General features: G+C 48.4%; 1 protein-coding gene across 10 annotated transcripts in view; it reads left to right on the forward strand.

Moving 5' to 3' along the window:
- WNK1 (WNK lysine deficient protein kinase 1) overlaps nt 1-21933 on the forward strand; it is a 90502-nt gene that overhangs the window by 16918 nt on the left and 51651 nt on the right. For all 10 annotated transcript variants that reach the window (XM_066590922.1, XM_066590923.1, XM_066590925.1 and 7 more), the window contains exon 2: nt 21640-21812. In XM_066590922.1, the coding sequence (XP_066447019.1) occupies nt 21640-21812 (173 nt within the window). The remainder of the gene's footprint in view (nt 1-21639; nt 21813-21933) is intronic.

Consider the following 21933-nt stretch of genomic DNA (forward strand, 5'->3'; position numbering starts at 1 on the left):
CACTCCAAAACCTCCGCAACTAAAGTCCGTGGGTTTTGAAGCTGCGCTTTTCCAGCGGAATTCTTGCGGTTTTCCGGTGCACCATTCCGCCCTGTGTGACCCCAGCCTTCGGCTTCTGGGTCCCTGTCCACTGATGGCAAGTGGAGATCCTGAAAATGGGGAGAAATTTAGAGTGTCTATTTACAATTGTTGCTTTCTTTCTATAGCGATTAATCCTGGGCAACACCCGGGGGGGGGGAGGGGGGCGCAGATGAAATGCGAAGGGGAACAATGGCTGGTACAGATTGTCTTTTGACTCTGGAGGCTTTGACTGATTCTGGCTGTCTTGGCTCATTCCTGGCAGCGGTAGGCTAGTGTCACCCTCAGTCGCTGGCGTGTTGGTGAGGGAGCACCGTCCCGTTCCTGACTCCTGTACTCGCTCCTCTAGGTAGGTCTGCCATTGGTGCCAGCTGTAGGGCACCCGCAACTTCCAGGGGGTTAACGGTGAACTCTGTGATTAGTCACTGACTCATACATTGTTATAGTAACAAACTACCAGAGGAATAAAGGTAAACACCTTGCCAGCGACGGAGTGACGGCCGCAGCTGCGGGGAATACCCCGCTACAGAAACGTGGGCATGTTGGCCTAATGCCACTACACCTATAATCCACCTATAGGAAATATAGGTTCAGATTAACCCTTGTAGATCAAAAAGTTCTGTAATGTAAAAATGTTTCAGTTCTTTTGCAATATTCAAGATCTCTGCTTTCTATCAATTAAAATTGGAATATTCTTTGTATTCTCAGGCTAGAAACCCATTCTTTCATAGCTCATGGTTTGTTACAAGGTGTCGGTAGTAGTGTAAATACAGATGTCTGCTAGGAGGACAAGAAAGATGAGAACCAATGCAGCGAAGCCAGATCCCCTGGTCATAGCTCTACTCTTCTGGAGAAGAGCTGCAGTGTAAAGCATGGGGGGAGGTATGCAGCCTGAGCTAATTATAAACCAGAGGTTCGCTTACAGACCACCACAGAGTCCAATTATTATAGCGTCCCCAATGGAGGAATGCAGTAGTGTAAAGCAGTGGAAAAGGACGGAGCATTCTCCAGCGAGGTAGACTGCAGACTTTACAGCACCCATAGAGCTTTCTCCGGGTCATGAATGATGTAGATTTGTCTCTTTAGAGCCCCCCACCCCCATGTTTCACCCAACATAATTAATACCCCATGTAGACACAACGATTATTGCTCAAAATTCTCTCAAAAGCCGTCTTTTGAGCGATAATCGTTGTCTATACGTGCGGCCCTCGTGCACTGTTCGTGCACTATTTGCTCATCACTAACTTTCAGCTAGCTGAAAGTGAACAATGAGCCTTAAAGGGGTTGTCCCGCGCCGAAACGTTTTTTTGTTTTTTTTCAATCCCCCCCCCCCCCCCCCCCCCCCGTTTGGCGTGGGACAACCCCGATGCAGGGACTTAAAAAAAAAAACCGCTCAGCGCTTACCTGAATCCCCGCGCTCCGGTGACTTCTATACTTACCGGTTGAAGATGGCCGCCGGGATCTTCTTCCTCCGTGGACCGCAGCTCTTCTGTGTGGTCCATTGCCGATTCCAGCCTCCTGATTGGCTGGAATCGGCACGTGACGGGGCAGAGCTACACGGAGCCCCATTGAGAAGATAAGAAGACCCGGACTGCGCAAGCGCGTCTAATTTGGCCATTCGATCATTTTAGACGCCGAAAATTAGACGGCAACCATGAAGACGAGGACGCCAGCAGCGGAGCAGGTAAGTGAAAAACTTTTTATAACTTCTGTATGGCTCATAATTAATGCACAATGTACATTACAAAGTGCATTAATATGGCCATACAGAAGTGTATAGACCCACTTGCTGCCGCGGGACAACCCCTTTAATGGTGCTGCGTGCTGAGTTCTCAGTGGAATGCCGCTGATACTATTGTTTCAGCTGGTATCCCACTCAGAGAACACAGCAGGATTATGCAGAATACAGTGCTCCAGCTGTGTTCTGCATACCCTGCTTGGAATGCTTAGCTGTATACCAGCTGAGCGCTCTATGAACACAGCAGGAGTGTGCAGAAGACAGTGTCTCAGCTGTTTTCTGTATACCCTGCTCGGAGCGCTCACCTGTACACCAGCTGAGTGCTCAGAGAACACAGCAGTTCTCGGAGCGCGTAAATGCTCACAATGATTATAGCTCAAAAGATTGCCTTTGAGCTATAATCGTTGTCTAAATGGGCCTTTAGTCTTCATATTGACACAAGTTGTCTTCTCCAGTCCAGCGGGGGCGCGGCTCCCATCAGTTATATTCCACTAATGTTGATGAATCCAGGGGGTGGGATTGGTCTAGTGGAGCCATGCTCCTCGCCAGGGAAATACCTGACCGTGTTTATGGTGTTGCGTGCTGGAATGTGAACGATCCGTGTAGAATGTGGCTCTTGGCTGACGACGCAGTCAAGTCGCTTTTTGCTTGAATTTCTTTCTTCTCGTGTGGGTGCGAGAATCCGAGAGCCATCAAATCGCCGCCACCGCCGTTTCATTTAGGACGGATTCCAATGTTTGCTAAGTCATTGGGGAAGGATCGTGTTTAATAGAAAATGTGCTTCGTTGTTATAAGTCGCCCCCAAGGATGGCACCTTCACAGTTTAATTATAAACGCCGCTGTCCTTAAAATTCTGTTCTGGTGTCCCTAATGTGTAACTGATGGTGATTGCCTGGAGAATAGTGAGTGCAGCTCTGGAGTGTAGGACTGGATAAGTAATGTATGGACACGGGGACTAATTTAAATACAGCCTGGGAAATGTTTGTTAGAGACAGATGTAGATGTTCCTGGTGAGAGGCTGAATATATTCTATCACTCCCTGTTATCAGCTGCCTCTGGCTGTCTGTAGTGTCTAATGGGATGAGTGACAGGATGTATGGAGTCCTCCCCTCCCCCACAACCACTTTGTGAGATCTGCGGACTAGTTTACATCCAATGGTGACTGTTCTACATAACTTCTTTCTTCTATGGGAGGGATGTTACTGATGAGTGTCAGGAGGGGCGCCATGTCTCCCTTAAAGAGAACACCCAAAACGTGTGTGGAGACACCAAGGGGGTGAGTGGGTTGGGGTGGCAAGGAGAGCACTGATGAGTGTAGAACGCTGCAGCAGCCTATAAGCTCTTCGGCCCAGTGAATGAGCGGTCTGTGACTGCACTTCATAACTGCAGTCTTGTTACAGCCGCCTCCTCTGTGACCCACTGATGTGGTATTTGACCCTCATCGCTGCCCGGTTATATTTCCTGGCTGACATCAGTCCCAGAAGCATGTTAAACTGCAAGCATTCCCCCCTTGCAGAATCCTCAGTTTGCGGGTTTTGGTGTCCGTTAGCAGATGGTTCTCTGATTTGCGGATTCTTCGCACTGAGTCATTACGTAATTACAGGCGCCGTCCACTTTGCACAACTCTTTAGATTTGTTTGTGTCTGCTAGATGCCACTTCTGGAACAGTACCCAAAGGAAACAAACGTACCGTTTTGTGTATACAGCTCCTAAGCAGATCTGTTTCCATGGTTACAGACTACAAACCTTGTGTAGTCTGATCCTGCATTCCATCTGTTGCCTAATTTTTATCTTTCTGATTGTGTTGTCAGGGTGGAAGAGGATGACAAAGGGCTCTGACTACACAGGGATTGTTTTATAGTCTGTAACCACGGAAACACAAGTCTTTATTTTCTTTGTTAAGGCAGTCAACTCACATCTGCATCCGCTGCTCCGCTCTAAAATTTTGGTGCAACTCGAGCGCAAAGTCCCGGACAAAATAGTTGAGGATGTAGCGCTGTTACACCTGGGAATAGTGGACCAGCATCCCAGAAGCTGGATGAGTCCATTATTTTTTATGTGGTCCGTCTGACGCCCCTTAGGTTCAGCGCATGCCGTATCCAGCGTTTCTGGTATTTATATTCAACTCCACAGACAGCTGAACCATAGAAGTAGAGCGGAGGCCATGATTGGTGCCCCATAACACGACAGATGCAAATATTTTGGATTCTGCCAGATGTCAACATGTGCCAATTTGCCCCAATCTTGGAATGGGGTTGTGGAAGGCTTTATACCGTTTAACCCTTTAACGACAGCCCTTTTGACAGCTACTGTTAAGGTTTTTTTCTTCAGCGTCGTCTTTTGTCATTTAGGGTGCAAACAGGCTTTGTCACGAAGGGGTTAATAAAAAACTATTTCCATGATGCCGGTGCACGCTGAAAGTTGTAGTTCCACCCCAGCTGGAGAGCTGCCTAGCAATGAACACGGTTAGGGACCTCTCACACAGGTGGCATTTGGCCACCAGATGCAACACGCGACCAATTCCACGCCAAACATCTGCACTCCTCCATGAGCATTTTGATGCGGAATTAAAAATGTTGTGATTCTGTTGACCAGTCTGCGTCGAGTCCTCATGTTACGGCTTCAATGGTTTGTCGCAGTGCGTTCTGCGGCCAAACTCTAGCTGGTGTCAAAGACCCCTTTATGGAAAGGATTGCACGTAAGATGATCCCTCAGTAATTCCTCAAAGTGGTCCATGAGTAAGGGAGTTTACGGTGAAGCATTTGGTGGTTGCCTTAGCAGCATAGTTGTGCTTATGGTGTTATGCGGACTCATCGCCTACAGCGCCGCCTGGCGACGTACTTTCTATGATTTCAGAAACTGCTGTACAGACTGCCATTATTCCTCATTGCCCTGTTGCTAGGGATTCAGGGGAATGACAGTTACTTAATATGCAGCGTAAATACACACGTGTGAATGAGTCCATAGTGGGGATATTCCTCTTTACATGCAGAGACCGAAACCAGTCTCTTCTCTTGTGCAAATATGTCACAGCTGAGGGTTTGTTACAGTTGTATCCGGTCTGCACAATCCTAACTGAAGACTGATACATTGTAACAAACTGTCGGCCCAAGAGACTTGTGCTACGGATGTGTTCACCACACAGGACTGTCCAGACCAGATACAATTGTAACAAGACCCCAGCTGTGAGAGACTCGGGTGGAAACAGATGCTTCATTCACTGACAGCAAGCAGATCTATTGAAAATGGTGAGGAATTTAAACACACAGAGGAAATGTCCTTAGCGTGGCATTTCACACCAGTCTAAAATCAAAATGTCTTAAGAGGCTGTTCAAACGCCAGAAACGAAAGTTCATGCCTATCGACCGGCTTAGACTCGTGCTATAACTTAGGGATGTTTCTGGCGTAATTTATAATCTGTAGGTCCGCAATGGCCCCGCCCCTCGCAGCTTAACTTTTCAAGCAAAAAATGGTAAAATGTCTCAAATTATTTCTTAAAGGTGTTAGCCAGGGTTAGAAATACATGGCTGCTTTTTTCCAAAGACAGCGCCACCCTTGTCTGAAGGTTGTGTGTGGTATTGCAGCTCAGTTCTCATTTACTTCAATATAGCTGAGCTGTAATAGCAGACCCAACCTACAAACGGACTGCGTGGTCTATAGGGGGGGGGGGGGGGAGCTGCCATTTTTTCTAACTGTGGACAGCCCCTTTAAATGTGGCATGCGCCATAGCGTGTAATTTAAAAAAAAAAAATTTTAATAGTCAAAACTGGCGTGGCATACGAGGCCAGATACTTCACTCTATGCAGTGCTGGAGACAACATTCTTGCAGCTTTGGATGTGACTAGAGAAGTGAATGGATGTGATTAAGTTACTAAGTTGCTCAACATTAAAGCGATTCACAAATGTGTTATGTTGTGCCCTTCATTCTCTGCTGGAAGGGCAGGCAGGTATGGAGGTACAGTAGATCTGACCCCCAGCTCTGGCGTGCGGACAGACCTGAGCGGGATGGACTGATGACTGTGTCATCTGGGACCTCCGACAGGCGCTGGGAAGTCTTCTCCCCCTCGTCTGCTGCTCACCCTGGAGATGGATTCGTCTGCCAGATTATCTGCGCTCACAGGAATTAGATCCACAGATAAAAGCGACACAAAAGCAGAATCATCCCAATAAGTGGATATGTGGCGGGTTTAACCATAGTGTGAGACTATCATTTGTCCTCTTAAAGGGGCGGTACATCTTCAGTCTAGTCTGCTGCGTGACAGTGTCCAGGTCTAGGGCGGAAGAGGACGCAGACCCCGGTGACTCTTTAGGGAGACAAATGATCCTATTGCCCATTGTTCATCTTCCTTGTCTGAATCAGCCTATGTGATGAGCAGTGAGCTCATGGATTGGCTTATCATACAAAAGGACCTTTTACACGCGCCGATTATCAGACCCAAACGTATGAATTCCTTATAGGCCTGTTTGAATGCTGCTGATCGCCTGACTAATGGGTGATCGTGTCTTTATCGTTACTGTAAATGGCAGATGTGCTGTCAAGGGTGATACCGGATGGGGGACGAATGACCGCAAGTTCGCCCCCTTAGAGTCTGAGCGTGGTAGACTAGCATGGATCTGTGTAATCGGTGCGTGTGATCCGGACTTCATTTTATAACATGAAAGGATCTTTAAGGGTCTCCTACGATTATTGGGCAGAAACCTCCGAGTGCTGCCAACACACAACGCTTGCTCATTGGCTAATCGCGGCATCAGTGGTACGTCTAACCTTGTAACTGCGCTTGTGCTGCCCACAATGATTTGGGGGTGATTGATCGTACGAGTGATGACCGCCTAATAGTCTGGAGTTTCTTGCATAAAGACAGGGCAGACAAGTGCCAGAAGTAATCAGTAGGTGTAAGAGCAGCTCGCGGCACACCCCTACGTGACTGATCAGCCGCTGCTGAGCAAGGAAGCTTCACTCAACACTGCTGGCTTTTTCTGCCTCCTCCTGACGCTCCCTTCACCGTTTCAGAGTGCAAGCTGCCATAAACGGCCCCTGCGTTCTGCTGACAGCACTAGGGTGGCGTCATCCCTTCTGGACATTCTAGATGAGTTTTCCTGCAGAGCGTGGATTTTCTCGTGTCGCCGCCACTGTGTATTCTGCACTCAGTGGTAGCCTTCATAGCGGGATATAAGCAACAATGGACAGAAGGGTTATTTGCAGTAGTGGGGGAGGGGTTTCCAAGTGTACAATCCTTCCCTTGGCTGCAGATCTCCGATGGATTTGGTGGGGGTGGGGGGGAATTGTACGCTGTATACCCAACTGTGTATACCTTGAGTCAGTGCGGCTCTAAAGGTGCAGCCATAATAGTCTTCCCCTCCCCCAACTATGCTGCAGGACCAGATTCCATAGGGGCAAATAGACAGTGTGTATTATGTCTCCTGATAAATGGCAGGGAGAGGGGGATAGCTGCAGCGCACCCCTTGCATCCATGGGTAAGGGTCCCTAATGTTTTCGGGCGCTCTGTGCTTGGATCATGGCCTGGTGCGATGTTTCTAGCTTATTTCCCTCCAGATGCCCGTCGGCAACCTGCAGCTGCTGCAGGACTTCACTGTCCAGCATGCTTGTGGCTGTCTAAGCATGCTGGGAGTTGTAGTTCTGCAACAGCTGGTCAGGATGTGGGGCGAGGTTCTGCGTTTCAAGCATCCATTTACAGTTTGGGACCCACATACGTAACTTTAGGAATTCTTTACTTTACTTGATCCAGTGTCTTCTGCTCCTATTGCCTCCAAAGCTGCATTCACTAATCACAAGGATCATGTGTTTTGGAATCTCCAAAAAATGCTTTTAGGGCTTTTGCATCAGTCACAGCAAGGCCGGTTGTGTCTGCAGCTCTGGATGTGACTGGAGTATAAGATTGCATTATCAGTTCCCTTCCATACTCTGAAAGGTGTTCAGGCCTTGGATGGGTTAGCAGACATTGGCTTTGGGCGACGCCGAATTGTGAACACGTCGTCTTGCAGCGTCACATGATGTCATTAGAACACGAACAGTGTAAACATTAGCATTAATGGAAGTGTAGCGCCGGCCTGGAGGACTCCTTACGTGATCGCACAAGGCTTCTGGGGGATCAGATCTGCAACAGTTAGGGTGGGTTCACACAGGGCGGATTCCCGTCGGAAATCTCGCGGTTTGGCCGCAGCAAAAACCGTGAGATTTCTGCCGGGAGAACCGTCGCGGTTTAAGCCGCGGCGGCTTTGAAGCGGCCCGGCCGCATGCTTTTCCGTTGCGGCCGGCGCTCCATAGAGGAGAGCGAGGCCGTGACATAAAAAAACGAAAGTAAATAGACATGCTGCATCTTTTGAAGCTGCGGCGGCCGCAGCCGTGGTTTCAACTGGATTTACCGCAGCGGATTAGCCGTCCCGTGTGGACAAGGTTTCTGAGAAACCTCGTCCACATGGCTGGCTAATCCCGAGATTAGCGGCCGCGGGCGGATCTGCTGCGGCAGAACCGCGGCAAATCCGCCCTGTGTGAACCTAGGCTTAACTTTATAAGGTTTCTGCAGGGATTAAGTCCCTTCTATTAAGCTGCCATAGTGACAGTATTGCTGGACGCGGTGGATATCTAGTGATATTTGCGTACCTGGAATACACAGTGAGTTGCAGAACAAGTGGGAAAAGTGCGTGCTAATCGGAGGACCGTGCAGACTGAGATGCACAAAACACTCGCTCTTCTATAGAAACGCTGTAGAGCTTTACTGCGACTTTAATTCTCCCAATCGCCTATAGGATCCATTGCGCACGGGGTTTGGTCACTACCAGTCTGTAAGGGGCTTTAGGGCAAGGTAAAGGTGTCCTGCAAGGGTTAACTAGCTGTCATATAGGGGTAACGCGCCATTACCCTCTGGGGTCTCTATGCCACGTAGTAATTTGGTACCATTCTGCAAGGGGGTTAATATGTGTCCCTGTTTTTGCAGGGTCTTTAGTATCCCCACCCTCTGCTATAAATTGAGTGGATTACAGAATCCGGAGACAAATGGTTGTGACTTTTTGCTGCTCGTATAATCTGGCCGCCGCTAATGTTGCGCTCTGATGGATGAGATTAGCTGTAACACGAAGAAGAGAAAATTCCTACTAGATACAGATGGACATCCTATAAGCGCTGGCGGGGAGGGCGGTTATATGCGGTCACGGTATATTACATCCTCCTGTCAGCGTCTGGGGAAGCAGGAGGTCTAGATCTGGCGGCCATTAGTACCGCTGCTTGGTGATGCCCAGCTTTCCCAGTAATGGATACAACTTTGCGTCTCTCTATCTAAACTTGGGAGGAGTGGTGCAATGGAGCGCTAACGCTGCCGCTTCACCTAAAGTGACGCAATAAATAGCGTCCGTTGCAGTCCGTGTTGGAGGAAACTTTGCGCTCGATTATAGTCCGTCTGGCCTCATTATCCAGACCCCCTCCCATACAGAAGGTGCTACAGATAAGACGACTGTAAAGACCCTCAACTCTAAACCCCTCCAGACCTGCAATCTCCGCTTAGGACCGCCGCCACCTTGCACTTTATCTGTTCTGGTCACCACAAATTCCTCTTGGCACCAGAAACCTTTTTTCTTTTAGCCAGGAGGTAGCGGCGTGGGGCCCAACCTCTCCCATCCCATAGTGCGGCAGGTTTTTTTTTTTTTTTTCTTCTCAGCCTTGCTCACCTTTGTGGTAAAGCGGTGCTCGCTACCGCTATTCCATACTGGAAATTGTAAAACTGTCATTCTGTCCATCTTCCTCCAAAATAGTCTTAAAGGGGTTGTCTCGCGAAAGCAAGTGGGATTATACACTTCTGTATGGCCATATTAATGCACTTTGTAATATACATCGTGCATTAAATATGAGCCATACAGAAGTTATTCACTTACCTGCTCCGTTGTTAGCGTCCCCGTCGCCATGGATCCGTCTAATTCTGATGTCGTCTTGCTTTTTTAGACGCGCTTGCGCTGTGCGGTCTTCTTCCTGGTGAATGGGGCCGCTCGTGCCGGAGAGCTGGTCCTCGTAGCTCCGCCCCGTCACGTGTGCCGATTCCAGCCAATCAGGAGGCTGGAATCGGCAATGGACCGCACAGAGCCCACGGTGCACCATGGGAGAAGACCCGTGGTGCATCGTGGGTGAAGATCCCGGCGGCCATCTTGGTGAAGGAAGAAGGAAGACGTCGCAGAGCGGGGATTCGGGTAAGTAATTAAAAATTTTTTTTTTTTTAAACACATCCTTTGGAGTTGTCCTGCGCCGAACGGGGGGCCTATGGGGGAAAAAAAAACCCGTTTCGGCGCGAGACAACCCCTTTAAAGGGATCTTGTTCTGATCACTCCCATCATTCACTTACTGACATCTATTCCCATGGTGAGAGTGTAATAAAAATGCGGCCGCCAATTTCTGGAATACACACTCATGGTCTCATAGATACAGCGATCGCAGTCAATCAGGGATGGATCTGGTGTGCATCCATTTACTATCCAGGCAGTTCTCTGCCTTACCCTTCTTTGATCTGCTCTGATGTCAGTCTTCACTGCAGCTCGGGTATTCTATACCTCGGCCAGGAAGAGGGGTCTGCACAGTGCTTTGTCCCTGTTACATTGAGATGTCACTTGGTTTTCCCAGAAATGGACATACCTTTTTTTTTTATCAGCGTGACAGGGGTGAAAAACACTGGCGAGCAGCGGAGTGGAAAAAACGACAGCTGGAAATTCAGATTTTGGATGTGACTTTTTGGCTCGGGGCTGTAATATCAGCAGGAACCTGATCCAGATAACAGACTATCAGGCTCACACCCGTGTGTTCAGGCAGGGAGCCCCTAGTAATTGAGCCCTGGGGATCCCTGGCCGGATGCTGGCTGGGTGCCCTCTGCCCCCTCACCTGAATCTGCAGCCAAGGTAATCAGGCCAATTTGGGGGGATACGGTTACACGGACCCCCATCCGACACTGCTAATATTCCATTACATATCTTGTGATTGGAGGAATTTCACCTTTCTGACCCTTTGGGTAAAAACTGAAAATGGGGTGGTTTTAATCGTGAAGGGGGTGGGGATGGGGGGGTCGTCAGGGAGACAGTGTCAACTCTAGGGGTTTTAGAGACAGTTTATAAGGGGGTAAGGGGTAAGATGGGTTGGTGGAGACTTCTAGCATGCCACTGATCTGATTGGACACTTATTAGTGCAATGGCTGATAACTGAGTGCAATAGATTGTTTATACCTGTCTTGTAGTCAGCCTGAATTGGCAGGTGACAGGAAGCAATAAACTGCACTTATAGGTCCTATAGTCCGCATCTCTTTGAACTGAAATGGTTGATACCAGGGAGCAATAGACCGCATTTAAAGGTCCTACAATCTGCATATACTTGGTCTAAAAAGGCTGATGACAGGGAGCAATAGCTTTCATTTAAAGGTCCTACAATCTGCACTTCCTTGGTCTGCAAAGGCTGATAACGGGGAACAATATGCTGCATTTTAGATCCTACAGTCCAAACCTCCTTGCTTAAAAATGGTTGGTAACAGGGAGCAATAGACTGCACTTACTGATACTTACCAGCCATCTCAATGAGAGAAGATGCAGAGTAACGGGGAACAATAGATTTTACTGAGCAAATCTTAGTCTGCATCCTCTTGGGTGGCTGATAACTGGGCGCAATTGACTGCACTATTGGTCCTACATGTCTTTGGATGGAGATGGGAGAAATAGACTGTTTTTAATGTTCCTACAATCTTTATCTCCTTTCACTGAGATGGCTGATAACAGAGAGCAGTAGACTGCAGGTGTAGTGTCCCTTTCAGCATTGCTGTGAGCAGAGTGCCAGTTAAAGCGCCACAGAGGCTGCAAATCAGAGGAACGAAAACTAAAGTTTTAATGTTTCTGGCAAAAGTTGGAGAAAAGTGAAGTTCTGTCTTAGTGATGACTTGGTGAAAACTTTACCGCAGCTCCTACACAGAACGTGCAGTGCAAGGTCAGACCATGCCCTCTAGTGGCTGAGTGCGCCCTGCAGTCACCAGTCTGCACTTCTGAAGGATCTCCAGTGTTACTCAAGATGCCGTGTAGACTTAAAGGGCAGCTCTGCTGAAGTTGGTAATCTCCTTATAAGGGTCCACCCAGTTACGAGCTGGGCACACGGCTTCCTGTTGCTCAGACTCTCGGCGAGCAACAGCCGTAAGTGTTCAATTTCCCTATAGCTCCCCCACAGGACAAATTGGGTATTACAGAAGTCTCACTTAAATCAGTTGGCTGACAGAAAAGTATAGGTGCGCAGGGTCCTCCCGTTATGACAAAAAAATTCTCTTTGTAGCTGGAGAGTCCTGAATGGGGCTCCAGTCACTTATAGGGTGTTTGTTACCTGGGGCACCCCTTCTACTCCAATCGCAGTCAGAGCTGGTGTTTTTACTTAGTTGGTGCACTGTGGGTTTTGCAGTGTATTTGTTTTTACCAGTGTGATGGGGATTACATATCTCATGATGCCGTGCAGCAGATCACCTTTGGGGTAGAGTCTTTTCTGATTCCTGAAGCTTTCAGAAAGCACAGAACCCCTTAAAGATCTAAAGCCTCTCGGATGGACGGTGATTTCCCCACGCACAGCTCACTTCCTGTTTTGCAGAACAGGAAGCCCCATTGTCAGGACGCTGCAGGAAGTCGCACATAATGCGGCTTGCTTTTGCTTTTTGGATGGCCAATAGGCGGATGTGGTTATTGCAGAGGAGTTTACAAAATTTGCGCTAAATTTAGAATTCTCTTTTTTTCAGCTTATGATTTCTTATGTAATTGCCCGTCCTGGAAAACACAATGGCCATTATTTATGGATAGTGACTTGTATTGCGCCAATTCTTTTTAAAACTTTAGTCTTAAATTGCACCACATTTACAAATGTGGCGCACAGACTTTTCGGATTTTCTTTTTTTTTTTTCTCTTCTTATTTGTCTAAGATACCATGTGCCCTAATTCTAGAGCAGCTTTACTCATCAGTTGGGTACACATTCATAAATAAGGGCCACTAACAGTCCAGCCTATAACTGTACCTTACCCTTCCACATCACTCTAGAATTGACTGCAGGGTCATAGGTCGTCTGAACTCCACCTTCTGTCTTGTTCTGCCCCATGCTTTATACTGCAGCTCTGTTCCATGCACATACAGCCAAGCTGGATTCATAACTGTAGAAGTCCACTGCAGTTTGAGGTAGACTGACGTGTGCTTCCTGTCTCAGAGGCTTAGACTGTTTCTTTATTCCCTTTTGCTTTATACTGCAGCACTGCTTCTCCAGACTAGCAGCTGTGTATAGGCATGAGCTCAGTAGGAAGTTGGTGCGTGGAGCGGCCCTTGCAGTCTCCAGTAAGTCCTGCCCTTGTTTGGGGATTTAAAAAGGACAAGAAAATTGACCCAAACAGTCATGTTAAAAATTGGAAAAACCCTTTCAAAAATGTCACTTTTAATGCTGACTTTGTCTCATTATATTTGGCGCAGAATTCTGTCTCCTTCAGTACATTTTTACCCTAGAGAGCCAGTAAATTGTTTCCCCTTTTGTGTTCCAGCGGTCATAACGGTTTACGTTTTCATCAGTGTCGCTGTAGGACATCTTGTACTGTGTGGGACGAGTTCTAGATTTTATAGGAACCAATTTTGGGTCCATATAATGTATTGAAATTATTTAAAATGTAATTTATTTTTTGTTAAATTTAGATGTCAGTTGGCAATGATTGCAGCATCTGTGCAAAGGAGTGATTAGGTGAGCAAGTCCTCATTTCACTTTTTTGACAATCAGAGCAAATCTGCAGTTTGATGGGGGAAGATGACATGAAGGCAAAATTCATGTCCCTCCTCCCCTGTGACTTGGAGATATACAAGAAAATCCCAGATCATCTCTACTGCGATGGTCCTGCCCCCCCCCCCCCCCCCCCCACACCCACTTTCTGTTCTGCACACGGCAGAAATGGCAGCTGTAAATTCAGTATTCCCGACCCCAACTCAAACTGCCTGAGCTCCGGTCCTGTAAGGGCTACTGATTTTCGGCTTTTGGCGTCAATTTTTAAAGCAAAGAATCATGGTGTCAGTTTATGGCCAACGTATGTCGACAGCTCTGATAAGACAAAGCTACAGCCTGTAACGTAGAACAAGCTCTGTTCATCCAAAACTGTAATGCACTTTTCCAACATAACAAACGGAGCTCGTCCTAAATTGCTAGGGGGTTAAAGGGGTTGAGGCAAGGCTTGGGGTGATTGCTGGTAAACAGCTGATCTTGAAGCCATGGCCGGCCTACTACAGGGTTATAGTAGTAGAATGTCCATTCCGGGTTCATTGGGAGGGGAAGGGGGGGCGCGACGCGACAGGACTCGACCGACATTTATATGTCCTAATACTGCTGACCTTTTTGTATAGCCCCTTAAATGGGGTATTCCCTCTGATCAAACCAATGTCATCCCCTGGCATTTGGCAGCAACTTTTGACAGTCCCCCAGCTGCCCAGAGCAATCCACGCAGGGCAGCGCAGTACAGCTCTCTTCTGGTGAATGGACCATGCTGGGCAACTTAAGTCCTGCTTTGCCAGGGTAACTTAGAAGGTGGCGCAGTGCTAAACCAGGACTGCAGTCCCTTCATTCTCTGGATTGGTAGAGGTCAGACCCCCCCGATCATATCCTAGCGCTCTGCTATCACTTGATAGGATGGGTGTATCCCTTTAAGTTGTCAAATTCCTGCAGGATGAGAGGACCGCAGCCCACGCGCTTGCCGCAGGTCACGCTGCTCCTGTGTAGCCGGCCGTGACCCCTTGTTACCTTCGCTCTGCAACCTTGGAGCACTGCGCTGGAGAGGATGTTGGGCTCTTTACATAGTGGCAGGTGCCGAGTCCTGCTCTGTTGTCATTTTCTGCTTTCTGTCAGTGAATGGCACGGTTTACAACTGGAAATCCATTCTGACTGGATTCAACTGCAACAAACCCTCCACTGCGATATATTCAGTCTAGAAAAACATCTGATGGACTTTACCGATACATTGTAACAGTTGGGAAAAACTCTAAGCTGCAGACTGATACAATGTAATAACCCCTCTGGTCTTGGTGGGCTTTCACCCTTCACTTGTAAGCAAGAAGACGTCATTGTCGCTGTTGGACTACAACGCTGATGTGGCTGGGGGTCGGTGTGACAGATGTCGCCCTGCGGAAGCGTGTTGACTTGCTCAGCCCCCCCCCCCCCCCGTCAATGGCCATTGCACGACCATTTCTCACCAATGGCGCTGTATTCCTTGCAGCGCTGTGGGGCTGACTTTGCATATCGTCTTTTCCCCGTAGAGCGTGGCGGGGCCCTCTCACTACAGAACTTTGTGGATTAGTGTGGTTTCGCCGTCTTGTTGTGTCCGATGAGTAATGGATCCTTTTTTCGTTAATCCTCTGAAGAAACGTCCTGTAATCCCCGTAACCGCGATCCCTTGCTCTAGTCCAAAGGTCATAGAGAATTAAGATATTTCATTTTCCAGACATTTTTCGAGATCAAATAACAAAACCGCAGATGCGAGGGAAGTGGTCACCCAGTTGTTCATGACTCCTGACAACTCTTGCTGGAATGGCGGCCATATTGGTAAATGGCATGTGTGCTTACACTTGAGGGTCTTGATATAGGAATCCCATTGGATGTTTGCTCAGTTGTACTTTTAGGGTTAATCGCTTCCCTCCCTCCCCCACCTCTGCTTGTTTTCCCAGCGCTGGGTTATTATGACCCAGAATGTTCGTGGTTGCGATGTGTGAGCTCGCTGCCCACCTCCGAGCAGGGGGACTGCACAATCCGATGAGGCGTTTCCATGGTTTTCTATTGTCTGGGACTTTGCATCCATTATTGAGTAAAGTGGTGGTCTTGCTTTTTTTTTTCTTTTGCGCTGCCCGGTTTCTATACATTGGTCAGCTGAGCTGTGCAGATGCCAGCTGTGTCCACTCCTGGGATATATGCTTGGTGGGTCATAAGGGCGCATCTACCTGTACACATCTCTCAAGGAACGCCAGCAGCGTATATCTGCCCCCTGTTGGTGCCCAACAGAACTCTATCTCAGGTTATATGAAGAGCAGGGGGACTTCTAGGCCATGCAATGCATCCTGGGTACTCTGGTATACAAATGAGAATTGCCTCCTCAGTGCCATCTATTGGAAGGCAGAACCCAGCTCTGCACTGATGAGTGGGAAAGAAACCTAAAACAACTACCCACTTGGGTATTTTTCCCTTCTGGTTTTGGCTTCTATTCCTAGTAATGCTACAGGGTCAAATATTGATTTGTTGGGAAGCGGTCTCCCAATAGGTGGCGCTACAATTTTTTTTTTCCAGCTCCTATTTGCATACCCCATTTTCCAGGGAGGACTGCATAGCTTTAGTCTCCCCAAGGAGGAACGGTTCTCCCACCACATGACCTTACAAAGGGGTCACTGGGTCCTACAATACCGCCAATCCCATGTGATCGTATTGACCTATCAAAAGAGAAAGTGGACATCCCCTTTAATTTATGTTGAACCACAACAATGTGCTGCATGCCCCCCGTCCCTCGTGCACAGTGGCTTCTCGTTATCCGCTCCTAATGGTGTATGTGTTGCCTACTGTTGGAGGGTTGTGTAGTTTCTTGCTCGGGATGTCCTGTGTATACGGCCACGCTGCATACAATGGCATGCGCTGGCTCCTGTCCACGGGCCTGCAAGAGGAGCAGCCGGATTAACACTCCCTGAGCACGCTGGTCCTGGATACATGGGGTCAAAATAAAGGCCCGATATCATGTGATTGAGCCGCCGCGTTGTTGTTCTCGGCTACCAGGAAAAAAAATCCTTTTGCAAGTAACATTTTTGCCGATTTGTTTCTGTAGCGCAGCTGCTCATACGGCAGGAAGCTCGGCGACACTTCCTGCTCCAACATGTGGTACATTCCACACCAGATTACACAGCGTTCCTGGAGGGGTCCTTACTTATTACAGGATGATGAGAATTAAAATTTGCATGCGGCATAATAACTTCACTATTTTTATATTTTTATTTTGCATGTTTTGCCATTTGTAGTTTTTTATATTGTCCACTTTTTTAACCTAACTGTTAAATAGTGATTTACTTTTTAGTTTTCTTGCGCCTTTTTTTTTTTTTTTTGCGTTTTGTTACATTTGTTTATATTTGTGTATATAGTCTTTTTTTCTTTCTGTAGTTTTATATACATTTTTGCTTTTCATTGGTTTTCTGTTTTGTATCTTTTTTTATATTTTGTGTGTTTTTCTTTTACTTTCCTTTTTGGCTAAGGCTGCATGGCGATTTTGGCCACGATACGGGTCGCACGACCAAAGATCACTGTGTAGCCCTGCAATTTCCTAATTCCACGGAGTCCAAGGAAAAAGTCCTGTGAAGTTTAGCTTTTGCAGTGTACTGTTGTGAGTTGCAGCGCGACCTGCATTGACTTCAATGAGGTTAGGAAATCAGTCGCAGAGTATGCAGTGATCTTTGGTCTCGGTGTAGTTATACGTTTACTGTGATCAGTGCGGTACTAGATAACCTACCACTGCCCTAACCATTCCTGACCACAATTATGGTCTGACCATGGGTATTAGTGTATCTTGACGCCACCAGGAAGTCCTGGTGGCATCAAGATTGACAGGGAAGTGACACCCCCTGTTCGTGATTTGCTGGAGAGCAGCCTGTCCTGCAAGGCCACTAAAAGTACCTGACAAAAACATACAGCACCCCGTGGTGCCGGCCGATGCAGGGAGAGTGTAATGTTTGTCCCACCCCGGTGCGGCTTTCCAGGTGGTGAAGCATAGCCGCTGACACTGCCAGGTGTCAGCAGGGGAAGCGGACGGCAAACCTCTCACTGTCCCGGCGCCGCTCGGTGGCTTCTGTCAGCTGGGGAGTCCTGGCGGCAGTGAGGGCGGCATTTATCGGGAGAGGGGGTGGTGGGAGCGGAGGCCACGTAGATGACATTACCGGCGGAGGCGCAGAAGCGCTCGGCCAACAAGAGGTGAGGGCGGCAGCGGAGGGTGACATTTCTTAATAAACTAAGGCTAAGAATTAATAGCACCCTGCGCGTAGTGCTGCACACTGTCCTAATAGAAACTTGCTGCCTTAACCCTATCAGAAGCTGGGGGTGTGACAGGGGCTTTCCTCCTGTCACACTCCTAGCTACTGGTGGCGTCAAGATACACTAATACCCTGACCACGTGCCGTGCTGATGTCATCGCTTCCCTGTACATGTGCTCAAAGGACTTTTTACATGGCTGATTCTCAGTCCAATGTAACAAACGCTGATTAACAAGCGTGTTGAACTGAGAATTGCAGCGATGGGTACAAATTATTAGTAGCATGATTGCGGCGCTTCACTTAGTGCTGCTATTGTCTCGCAGGAGCTGCCGCTGAGGTGGTTTTCTTTAATTACGGTAACAAGAAGAATTAAGTTGCCACATACACCCTGCAAACCCAAAGTCACCATGTCACATGTGCCGCATGGCACTGCAGTCTGGATAAACGGCAACCTTTTGCATGTGGTGGATGGGTTGGTGCCATGTGTGCCCCTTCTACAGAAAGTGTTAAATCTGCCAGTGCCTTACAGAGGAGTAACCTGTTTAGTATACAGGGTTATTGTAATGGTTGACAGTCGCCTCTGGTGGCACAAGCTGACTTTAGTATCTGGAGAAAGCTGAAGTTTGTGCTCCAGAGCTTTGCTTCCAAAAAGTGCAACCTCCCACATTCCTCGAGTGCAAAGAAACTCAACGTGGCTGCCAGGCGGATCCGCGTGACCATCTGCCGTCCTCCGGGGACCTGGTGAGCCGCAGTGCCAATGGCCTGGAATAGGACAGATTTTTCTCCTCTATTTCTGCATGTTTTATTTCTTTACCAACGTCATTAACTTTTAGGGTTCAGCAATTTTCCTTCCATCCCCACTAAGGGCTCATGTCCACGGGCAAAATGTGATTTAAAATCCGCAGCGGATCTCCCGCGCGCGGATCCGCACCCCATAGGGATGCATTGACCACCCGCGGGTAGATAAATACCCGCGGATCGTCAATAAAAGGCATTTAAAAAAAAATGGAGCATGAAAAAATCTGGACCATGCTCCATTTTCGTGCGGGTCTCCCGCGGGCTTCTATTGAAGCCTATGGAAGCCGTCCGGATCCGCGGGAGACCTAAAATAGGAATTAAAAGCATTTACTCACCCGCAGCGGGCCGCGAAGCTCTGCTCTTCCTCACGGCCGCATCTCCCTTGCTTCGGCTTGGCGGATGTGCCCGGCGCATGCGCGCGGCACGCCAACGACGTGCCGGCGACGTGCCGCCGGCGTCAGGAATTCATCCGCCGGCCGAAAATGAAGATCCGGCCGTGAGGAACAGCTGACCTTCCCCGCACGCTACGGATAGGTAAATGCTTTTAAATTTCTATTTTCAGCGCCCATGTCCGCGGGGCAGGAGGGACCCGCTGCAGATTCTACATGTAGAATCTGCAGCGGATCTGATTTTCCCCGTGGACATGAGGCCTTAGGGATTTGTTTGTGTACGAGCCAAGTCACTCCCATAATGCGCTTGAAATCTGCAGCTGAGCAAGTGGACTTATTCCGTGGCTAGGCAAATAATTACTCTAGTCAATGTGACTGAGTTGCAATACCAGGCACAACCACTACAACATGTATGGCGTTGGTAAATTAGTGAAGAAAGCCTGTTTTACATGCCAGTCTGCACTGCAGTTAGCATTCTATTCCAGAGCCAGGGCGATCGAGATCAACATTGCGAATTATTTCCATGACCCGTCGGAGTTCTGACCACTTCTGCGTCCTGCTGTGATTAGTTTTCCATCCGGGTAGCAGCATGCTGGCAGCTCGGGGCTTTATGAGAAGGTTGTGCGATATGCGGTTGTCCTTCAGCACTGATGACTGAGTGCAGCCTGGTAATCTTATATCTGCAGCACTGTATAATGGCTTCTATTTCTGGCCGCTGCAGCCGCCCTTGTGTCATGGAGCAGGCAGGTTCTCTGCGGTGATGCCGCTGCATCTCTGGAGAAAGCGATGAGGACCATGTGGAAAATAGGGAGATGGCGAATCCTGAGCGATTGGAGAGATGAGTCCTTTCCTGACGGCTGAAAAGGGATGGGGGACTGTGAGGCCTGTCTGGGGGCATCTGCAAGTGATGCCACTGGAGGGTGCTGATGGTGCACTGAAGCGACCGTGGTGACCCTGCGAGTCTGCCCTGACTGATCGCTGCGGCCCCCGTACCTCATACTGATGTGAACGAGCCCAGAGCTCACTGGGTACTGCGGCCTCACAGCGTGCTCCTGAACTCGGATTGCCCCACACACGGGGCACTCGTCGTCCCCCCCTATAGCGTGCACTTCTCCCCTATATTGCACCTTCTATCTATAGCACATTCGTCCCCTCTATAGCACACACCCTCCATATTGCCCTCATCTCCATAGCAGCGTGTGCCTCCTCCTGTGCAAACTTGTCCCCTCGGTGTCCCCTTTTTGTAGTGTGATCTTTATCCGTTGGTTGCGTGCTCGTCCCCGTCTCACTTTTCCACAGTTTTCCCATCAGTGCACATGCATAGGAGATATGCCTCTGCGTTACATGGCCGTTTTATGACTAGCAGTCCTGGAGTACACAAAGTGGGCCACAAAAATGAGCCGAGCACCGCACTGTTATGAAAGCTGTCCAAAAGAAAATCTGTGTAGTCCATAGCAACCAATCACAGTACAGCTTTCATGTTACCCCAGCAGTATAATATATAACAACCAATCACAGGGCAGCTTTCATGTTACCTCTGCGGTATAATATATAACAACCAATCACAGTGCAGCTTTCATGTTACCTCTGCGGTATAATATATAACAACCAATCACAGTGCAGCTTTCATGTTACCTCAGCAGTATAATATATAACAACCAATCACAGTGCACCTTTCATGTTACCTCAGCAGTATAATGTATAACAACCAATCACAGCGCACCTTTCATGTTACCTCAGCGGTATAATATATAACAACCAATCACAGTGCAGCTTTCATGTTACCTCAGCGGTACAATATATAACAACCAATCACAGTGCAGCTTTCATGTTACCTCAGTGGTATAATATATAGCAACCAATCACAGTGCAGCTTTCATGTTACCTCGGCGGTATAATATATAGCAACCAATCAGTGCAGCTTTCATGTTACCTCAGCGGTATAAGAAATGAAAGCTGCACTGTGAAAATTACAGGGGAAGTTGGTGAGTTTGATCACCAGTATTCGTCGCCTGGTGCTGAAGAACGCGCATGCTACATTTCACTCAAATCAAACCAGAACTGTGGATTTGTATACGACAAACAGATTTGCGTTTTACATATAAGATGGGTGTTTTAAAATGGGGAAAAATATGCGATGGTCCTTGTTGCCCCTAGCAACCAATCACCGTGCTCATTTTACCTCAGCAGATTGAGGAATGAAAGCCACATGCTGGTTGCTATGTTGTGATGAACGGGGTCCTCAGTGTGGGAGACCTGTGGAGCCTCTGATGCGGCTGTGTCAGCGGTGGCGGAGCGATAAACACCATCCTAGATGGGGAGAGATTTAACACTGCCTGAAAGGATACCGGTCTCCGTTGCCCCTAGCAACCAATCACGGCGCAACATTCATGTTTTTTGCTGAGGTAAAATTAAAGCTGCGCCATGATTGTTAGGGGCAACTGGGACAGTCTTCCTTTCAGACAGTGTTGTAAATCTGCCACATAATACTGTAGTCGGTGCGGTGGCCATGGATCCCCATCCTGAGTGACTCGGAGGGCGGGTCACGTTGCCATCTTTATCTCATTTTGTCTTCGCACACAGAAGTTGATGCATTTTCTTCTTCTTTGCAGGATCGTAAGCTCTCCAAGTCTGAGCGCCAGCGCTTCAAGGAGGAGGCCGGGATGCTGAAGGGGCTGCAGCACCCCAACATCGTCCGCTTCTACGACTCCTGGGAGTCCACCCTGAAGGGAAAGAAGTGCATCGTACTTGTGACAGAGCTGATGACCTCGGGGACGCTCAAGACGTAAGTGACCTCGTACCAAGAGGAACGCCAATCTGAGTGCCCCTTCCCCAAAATGGATTAGTCGTCGGGAAGCTGCTGTCCGAGTCTTTATCTTGGTGGCCACCCCTAGGCCCCCCTCACA

The sequence above is a fragment of the Eleutherodactylus coqui genome, chromosome 2 (assembly GCF_035609145.1).
Source record: "Eleutherodactylus coqui strain aEleCoq1 chromosome 2, aEleCoq1.hap1, whole genome shotgun sequence".
In the NCBI taxonomy this organism is placed as follows: Eukaryota; Metazoa; Chordata; class Amphibia; order Anura; family Eleutherodactylidae; genus Eleutherodactylus; species Eleutherodactylus coqui.